Below are 9,045 nucleotides of genomic sequence, written 5' to 3' on the forward strand. Positions count from 1 at the left end.
TGCCTTAGGTGACAGATCCAAAAATATTGCTACGATTTATGTCAAAGAGTTCTCTGCCTGTATTTTCTTCCAGGAGGAGTTTTATGGTTTCTGGTCTTACATTTAGGTCTTTAATCTATTTTGAATTTATTTTTGTATATGGTGTAAGAAAGTGTTCTAATTTTATTCTATCCAGTATAGCTATCCAGTTTTCTCAGCACCAGTTACTTGTTGAAGAGACTGTCTTGTCTCCATTATATATTCTTGCCTCCTTTGTCATAGATTAATTGACCATAAGTGCATGGGCTTATTTCTGTATTCTGTTCCGTTGATCTATGTGTCTGTTTTTGTACTATTAGTAAGGAATACTATTTTGATTACTGTAGCTTTGAAATATAGTCTGAAGTTAGGGCCCTTATTGCATTTAAACCACAGACATTTATGTGCTATTAAAATATCCTAGTATACTAATATGAGAAAGATTTCTCCCAGGCTGGGCCTAAAGGATAAATGATTTACTATAACTCCTGACTGAGAATTCTCATGTCTTCTGCAAGCCTCTATGAAACTCTGGTAGGCAAACATTTTAGCTTGCAAGTAGGGTAAAATCACAGACCTCTCACTGTTCCTGCCATGCGCACAGTCAGAATTAAAGAAGTAGAACAATTACCCTAATGATTCTACTGAAAATTGCCATTTTAATTGTATCAGAATTACTTTAGAGTTTTAGGGGGTTTTTTTGTTTACCTTCTAGATCTCATAAGTATTATAAAAAAATTCTCATCCTATAGTTTTTATCTTAACTTTGCTTTAGTTTTGTAGTTACTAGAACGAAGATTGCCACAAAGATTAAACATCATAGAGGTGTTGTAAATCTAGGTTTGGAATTAAATAAATTGGGTTGAAATACTAGCTCTGTGACTTACACAAGTTGTGTGGTCTTAGGGAAAATATTTTTTTAAAGTATCAGCTCCCTAATATATAAAAGAGGGCTAGTAATCATCATTTAATGCAATTATGAAGACTAGTCAAAGTCATGCAGGTAAAGTTCCAAGCACAGTGCACAGATGATAGTAGCCATAAGTAACTATTTAATAAATAGGAGATTATTTCAGTAACCTAGGCAACAGTGATGTAACTTAGATCATGGTGGTAGCAGTGGAGACACCAGATCCTAGACATATAGAAGACAGATAAGGTCAAGAGGCTTTGCAGTTTGTTTGGACTTGGGATGTAGGGAAAGAAAAGAGTTGTGGATGATGTTGATGTTTGAGAACAGAAACAAGTGGAGAAGACCACAGGAGGTGCAGATTTGGGACAGGGAAAATACTATGAGTTCAGTTTTGTACTTGTAGAGTTTTGAATGTGGAAAGCTAGATATACATGTGGAGTAGGCCGTTAAATATGTGAGTTTGGAGCTGAGAACACATCAGCTCCCATAAAACCATTCAGCATCATTTCAATTAAGTAATTTTGTAGTAATGACCATTGTCAACCTCTCACTGACAAACCTACCCATTAGGATTACCAGTAGCTAAAATGTTATGAAGATAACATCTTTAAAGTGATTTGAAGAGTTCCCAGGTTATTTTAAGCTAGCTTCACAGGGTAGCTGCACTTTGATAAAGCCACCATATACTAGAGATTGGTACTCAGTTTTGGAGGTTCAGCAGACTTCCTAGTAAGTTCAGCCCATGTTTCCTAACCAGATGGTACATTTTCTATAAGGACTGTACAAATAGCTGATCTAAAATTTTTTTCTTAGTCTTTTGTTAGGACTAGTTTAAGGTAGGGAAATTATTTAACTTGCTTCTAAATTTTGGGAGTCCTCCAGGTCTAACAATATATCATTAAACAACTTCTGTTTCACAAGATTAATAACCATAAATTCTGAAAAATTAATTTGTAGAAGTCTCCATTGCAATGTTTAATTTACTTTTGCCACTTTACTTGGCTGCTTGCATTTTTTTATCAATTTTTAATATCTAAAGTTTTCTAAATTGCAAGAACAAATTCTACACATGAAAAGTCTCCAGAAAAGCCATGATTTGCATATGAACTAGGGAACATAATTGCAGTTACTAAAACACAACTGGAAGGAAATCAAATGTTGAATTAGAAGTGCATGGACAGTGTGAATGGGTTGCTAAAACTTTAACTTACTCATAAAACAAGAACTCATTGATCATCTATCATATGCTCAATGTAATAATAAATTTGAAGAGTTATTCCAAAACATAATGTTTTTCTAAGCTCTTTAAACAAAGGGAACAAATAAGTATATCAAATCCTTCTGAAGCTCATATTATCCTTACATGAAAATCATGTATGTGTGAATCATAAGTATTTTTTTTTTCTGGAGAGAATTTAAAAAAGAAGGAACTCAAGGTGGAACAGAAAATAGGATGTGAAAATGAGTGGAAGATCATGTTAATACATGAAAATGCTTTTTCATGTGACAATAAAGAGTCACTCTGGCTCACTGGGACCACAGAGGACTTGAACAGAGGGAGTCAACCAGCCTGAGTTATAAAGTTGTAAAGAAGTCAGTCATTTGTATGGAGTATCAAACAGAAAGAAACACTCCTTAGTGCACACATTAACTGGAATAAATGTACACAATCACAGATGATTGGGTTAAGGATGAGAAGGAGGGACATCCATTGTTTTTAGCAAACAAGTGATTTATATATTAGTAGTACATGGCACTTTATTACTAAGTAAAATACAGTGAAACAGGACATTTTATTACTAAGTAAAATACAGTGAAACAGGACATTTTCATTGCTTTACTTTGGTGAAAGTAAAAACTGTTACTATGAGCTTTTATGGTTTCCTCAGACTACACAAGTCTCAAAGTTTTACTATCACACAAAGCACAGAGAACTTCTACTAGATCTCCAACAGTAGGGATTTTTGGAAACATAGTCTCAAGATGGGGGAGGAATTGGATTAGCAGATAATTTCACAGGACACATAAATAGAGAGGGAATTCTTTTTCAAGTAGGATGTCAGTTAAGAAAATTTAATCTTAAAGGCAAAACTTTTTTGTTGTTTAATACTAGGCAAGAAGATAGAATTCTCAGTCTCCAATATACACATAGTACAATTAATAAGAAGAAAATGTGTAGAAACATTTTGAAGGAATGGAGTAAGTTAAAAAATAAAATTAAAAAACAAAAAAAAAACCAACTAAATGCTAAGAGTGACAGCTAAAAAAGTGTTCTTGGGTCTGTAGGGTGAATGAAAAAGGATGGGACCCAGGTGCTTCAGTCTTCACTTAAAATCAAATGAGGAAACATGGGTTTTCTTATGTTCAAAAATGGCCACTGTAATCTGATCCATGCCAAATACTTTGCCATGTAAAATTCTATGTTTAACACATGTCTTTTTCACTCTGTTGACTATATAAAAACTACTACGAAATATGTTTCATGTGGAAAATCTCCAGTTAGGTAAAAATAAATTTAAAAACTAGAAACTAATAAAAGAAAGAAAGCCCAAATTTAAATTCTCATATTATTAGCTTAACCACATCCTTTCAACTATTGTTCATAATGTAAAAGGTGATAAGCTTTAAAATCAAATAAAATGGGCAAGTGTTAATATCACACATTAGACATTTTATATCTCCTATTATATGTTGAAACATATAATGTTGAATTATACCATTTCAAGTTTTGCCTTTAATTTTTTTAATATGAAGGAAAAATTAATTACAGATATTTACTAACCTACCAAACAGGCATTCTGGATTTACCTCCTCATTGTCTGCATTTTGTATTTAGACGCTCTAACCAAAAAACTGAGACAATAGATATCAAAGTCAGGGACCACTTTTGAGAATATATGTCATAGTACCAAACTAGAGGTTTTTCTTCCTGTACCTGTACCTTTATTTGAGGACAGTGAGGTGTCATTGCTTTGTTGTCTCAGGTACTGCAGTGCTTACCAGCAATAAATATAATATCAGTGCATCCCCTTGTACAAGATTGGAATTACCACCTTCCAGAAGTTATTCTCCTCTTTAAGAGATAACAGTGTGGGACTTTTACTTCCAAATATGAAAGATTAACTTGTTCCAGACTTGTCCAAACATGTTAAGTAACTATAAAACTGAACAAAATACATGAAGTGACTGTTTTTTGGCATTTGACAGTAGGCAGCACAGGAATTCCTTCTGAAAGAAGGGTAACACAAGAGGTGAGTTGCTTGATCACTTAGGCTTTTGTCTAGGGACAAATTCCCTAAACCAGAATAAGGAATTGAAGACCAGCAGAAACAGGGCAGTCCCACTTGGCTGAGGAGGCAAATTCCAGAATTTAGTGCTGCAGAAAGAAGCTGGAATTTGCAGGGCAAAGTGTTAGAAGGTTGCTTGGGAAAAGAGTGGTCTCAATAATCTCTGTAAGGCCCTTGGATCAAGGGCTTCACTTTAGATTTTAGAGAGTAGGACTCAGAGGTCTGGCAGAGAGTGGTGCTTACAAGAATTGGGAGTGAAACAAAGATAATGGAGGTTACACAGTGTGGAAGTCTTAAGTTCTAACCCAGCCAGAGTTGAAAGAGCTCATCAGCACCCTGGGCATTCAGCTAAAACACTAGAAAATTAGTATCTTAAGAGTAATAAGGACCATACCATAACAAAGCCTAAGCCAAGCCTTGATAGGATCTAGGAGCCCCCTGGTAAATTGTCAAACTGCCAGAACAAAACTCAACACTATTTAAAAAATGACTACATAATCTATACTATTTATATCACCTGCAAACTTCCAAAAACAATACAAAAATTAGTAAGCATGTTGAAAAGCAGAAAAATATGACCCATCATAAAGAAATAAAGCAGTGAATAGAAAAAGACTCCAGGATGATCCAAATATTAAAATTAAAAGATAGTGACTTTACTTACTATAAAGATGTTAAAAACTTAAAGGAAAATATGGCCTTAATGTGTAAAGAGATAGGAAATCTCAGATACGCAAGGAAAGTACAAAAAAGAACCAAATTAAAATCTAGAATAAAAAATTAGAATATCTAAAATGAAAATTTTCACTTTGATAATCTTGATGTCAGATTGGAGATAGCAGAAAGGGGCATAAAACTTCAAACTGCTTTCATTGAAATCATACAATCTGAATAATACATAGAAAAAGAAGAAAAATGATCAGTTCTTCAGTGACCTGTAGGGAAATATCAAGCAGTCAAACATCTGCAAATAGGGTCCCCAAAAGAGACAAGAGAGATAAAAAGGCATGAAATAAATATATGAAGATATAATGGTTGAAGTTGTCTCAATTTGATGAAAAAATTAAAAAAGTAAAATTACAGATCTAAGAAGATAATTAAACCAGAATAAATTCAAAGAAAACTATGCCTAGACACATGATAGTAAAATTGCCATAAATCAGACATAAAGAAGACAGGCAAAGAAATGAAAGCAGGCAAAGAAAAGCAACACAGTGCATGTAGAGGACCACGAATATGCATAAAACTGACTTCTTATCAGAAAATACTGGAGCCAAAGACATGCTAAATATATGAGCAAATAAATTCTTTTTAGTCTATGAATTTCTCTTTAAAAACAAGTGAAAATTAAAGCAAAAATAATATAATTGTAAGGTGCTTTATAACCAATGTAAAATGAAAATATTTGACAAATTAGAACAAAAGAAGGCTGTGAGTATACTGCTGTAAGATTTTTACATCTGTGATGTGTGATGTGCAAATTGTGCAATGATAAAATATTCTAAATAGACTCTAGTGAGATATTATTTTATTTAGTAGAGAAACCACTAAAATAATAATATAAAAAGGTACAGCTAAAAAGTATGAGAGAAAATAAATGAAACACTAGAAATATTCAATTAAACCAAAAGTAGATATCAAAAAAAGGAACAGAGGAACAAAAAACAAATGATACAAAGAATACATGGGTTAAAATAATAGACTTTAACCCAACCATACCAATAATTATATTAAAAGTAAATGCACTAAGTACTCAAATTAAAAGGCAGACATTGTATGCTTTCAGAAAGCAAATTCCAACCATATGCTCTCTACAAGATGCATACATTAAAAAAAGGCACAGAGATTGAAAGTAAAAAGATGGAAGATATATACCATTCAGCAATAAACATTAAAAAGACTGTTACGGCTGTATTACTATGAGACAAGGTATAATTCAAGACAACAGATATTACAAGAAATAAAGTGATATGTTGTATAGTAATAACAGGTCAACCAGCAGAATACAAAACAAGCTTAAATATGCACCTAATGAGAAATCATTGAAAAGTATGAAACAAAACTGATGGAACTAAAGAGAGAAACAGATAAGTCTACAATCATAGTTGGAATGTTAAACACATCTTTCATGTTTACTAATAGAACAAATATACAAAAACAGTACAAATACAGAAGATGGGAAAAACATCAATCATTATCAGCTAATTGACATTAACATAAGACTGCAAAAAAACAAATTTTTGTCAAATGCCAGTAGAACACTCACCAAGGTAAAACATGTACCTAGATAGACAATAAATCTCAATAGACTTCAAAAGACTGAAATCCTATGGAGTATGTTCTCTGACCACAAAGAATTTAATTAGAAATTAATAGAAATGATATCTAGAAAATTCTCAAATATTAGGAAATTAAGCAATACATTTCTAAATAAACAGTAAGTGGCAAAAATCAGAAGGAAATTTTAATTGAATAATAATGAAAGTAAAACATCAAAATTTATGAGATACAGTTAAGCAGTTCTCAAAGGGACATTTATAACTTTAAATGCCAATATCAGAAAAGAAGAGTTATAAAGTGAATCATCTAACTTACCACCTTAAGAAGGTTAAAAAAGCATCAGATTATACCCAAAGCAAGTAGAGAAAAGGAAGCAATAAAGAACAGAAATCCATGACTGACAAACATGGAGAAAATTAGCAGATCCAAAAGTTGGTTCTTTAAAAGACTAATAAAACAAACCATATGTGAAGATTAATGAAGAAAAACTAAAATTAGCAATAGCAGAATTGAATTAGTGGCTATTACTACAAAGTGTTCATATAATGGAATATTGTAAGCAACTTTATGCTAGTAAATTAGACAATAAAGTGAAAACATTTCTTGGAAAAAAAGAGACTCAAAAGCAGTTTGGCCCCAAACATGGAGTCTTGTAGCCCAGGTCTTACCTGAATCAGGATGAGGGAGTGGTGGGTCCACGTGGGGCTGTTGGCTGTGCCCCTGCTTGCGGCCTATCTGCACATCCCGCCCCGCCAGCTCTCCCCTGCTCTTCACTCATGGAAGTCATCAGGCAAATTTTTTACCTACAAGGGACTGCGTATCTTCTACCAAGACTCTGTGGGTGTGGTTGGAAGTCCAGAGATAGTTGTGCTTTTACACGGCTTTCCAACGTCCAGCTATGACTGGTACAAGATTTGGGAAGGTCTGACCCTCAGGTTTCATCGAGTGATTACCCTTGATTTCCTAGGCTTTGGCTTCAGTGACAAACCGAGACCACATCACTATTCCATATTCGAGCAGGCCAGCATCGTGGAGGTTCTTTGGCGGCATCTGGGGCTCCCGAACCGTAGGATCAACCTGTTGTCTCACGACTATGGGGATATCATTGCTCAGGAGCTTCTCTATAGGTTCAAGCAGAATCGACCTGGTCGGCTTACCATCAAGAGTCTCTGTCTGTCGAATGGAGGTATATTTCTTGAGACTCACCGTCCTCTCCTTCTCCAAAAGCTTCTCAAAGATGGAGGCAGGCTGTCACCCATCCTCACGCGACTGATGAACTTCTTCGTATTCTCTCGAGGTCTCACCCCGGTCTTTGGGCCATACACCCGACCCTCTGAGAGTGAACTGTGGGGCATGTGGGCAGGGATACACAACAATGATGGGAACTTGGTTATCGACAGTCTCTTGCAGTACATCAATCAAAGGAAGAAGTTTAGAAGACACTGTGTGGGAGCTCTTGCCTCTGTATCTATTCCCATTCATTTTATCGATGGGCCACTGGATCCAGTGAATCCCTATCCAGAGTTTTTGGAGCTGTACAGGAAAATGCTGCTGCGGTCCACAGTGTCGATTCTGGATGACCACATTAGCCACTGTCCACAGATATAGAGGATCCCATGGGCTTCTTGAATGCATATATGGGCTTCATCAACTTCTGAGCTGGAAAGAGTAGCTTCCCTGTATTACCTCCCCTATTCCCTTATCTGTTGTGTATTCCACTTAGCAAGAAACGCCCACCAAACACGTCCTGGCCACCAAACACTTCTCTCACAAAAGTCCGCCTGACTCACACTGATGAACAGCATATAGTAAAAAGCCAGCAGAAGCTCTAAGGGTGACCTAATAGTCCACCTCCCATTCCTTTGACATCTGGTCAAGTGTATGGACTTGCCTTTGTCTTTGTGTTATTAGGAAATTCTGATGGGCACTCCTGCTCACTGATGCAGAAAGATAGACAGACATTGTTTTGCATAAAAGGCTTTGAAACACTTCTATGGACTTTTCTGAAATATTTAGAAATGCTAATTTCTGGCCCTGATTGGAATTATCTAAAGGTGCCACCTTCACCTCACCTTGAATGGCTTTAATTCTCTAAGTGACACAGCTTCAAGTGAGAATGAGTCTCCCTTGTCATAACTTTGGATTTAGTTTCATTAGCTGCTTCTAACTGTAGTCATTTTGTTAGACTTTGGTTTCAATAATGCAGTATTCTAAGTATACTTTAAGACTATGATTTACCTACACGTATTATGTATGTATTTTATAAGAACACCAAACCAGCAGACACTTACTCTAGCAGAGTAGTTTAACCTTATTAAACATGTTTCATTTCTGAGTAAATTGAACTAAAGCCAAGCTATTTACAGAATTTCCTAAAATCACAGAACATTAAGGACAGTAGTCTCTGTGCCAGAGATTTACTGTTATTTGCTGTTAGAACTGGTCTTTCCAGCTAATAACAGTCGGACTCGTCATACCTCAGTGCTTAGAAGCATGTCCGTCCTGAGCCAGAGTGGAGAGGAGGGGATCGTTGTACAGTCCAAGTTA

General features: G+C 35.2%; 1 protein-coding gene across 2 annotated transcripts; it reads left to right on the forward strand.

Annotated features, from left to right (window-relative positions):
• Positions 1-7,176: 7,176 nt before the first annotated feature.
• On the forward strand, positions 7,177-8,106 carry LOC115846396 (mesoderm-specific transcript homolog protein-like). 2 transcript variants are annotated; one of them, XM_030845090.2, is made up of 2 exons: positions 7,177-7,806; positions 7,909-8,106. In XM_030845090.2, exons 1-2 carry the CDS (start codon positions 7,177-7,179, stop codon positions 8,104-8,106), a joined length of 828 nt encoding a protein of 275 aa, XP_030700950.2. The 2 variants fall into 2 exon arrangements, with proteins under 2 accessions (XP_030700950.2, XP_030700949.2); XM_030845089.2 differs by having other exon boundaries at positions 7,177-7,288; positions 7,331-8,106.
• The last annotated feature ends 939 nt before the right edge of the window (positions 8,107-9,045 follow it).

The sequence above is a fragment of the Globicephala melas genome, chromosome 3 (genome assembly GCF_963455315.2).
Source record: "Globicephala melas chromosome 3, mGloMel1.2, whole genome shotgun sequence".
In the NCBI taxonomy this organism is placed as follows: Eukaryota; Metazoa; Chordata; class Mammalia; order Artiodactyla; family Delphinidae; genus Globicephala; species Globicephala melas.

Excerpts from the sequence above, each read along its gene's own strand:
- LOC115846396 (XM_030845089.2), top strand. The coding sequence starts at position 7,177 with ATGAGGGAGTGGTGGGTCCACGTGGGGCTGTTGGCTGTGCCCCTGCTT. Across the intron at positions 7,289-7,330 it reads TCACTCATGGAAGTCATCAG|ACTCTGTGGGTGTGGTTGGA; the intron begins GCAAATTTTTTA and ends TCTTCTACCAAG.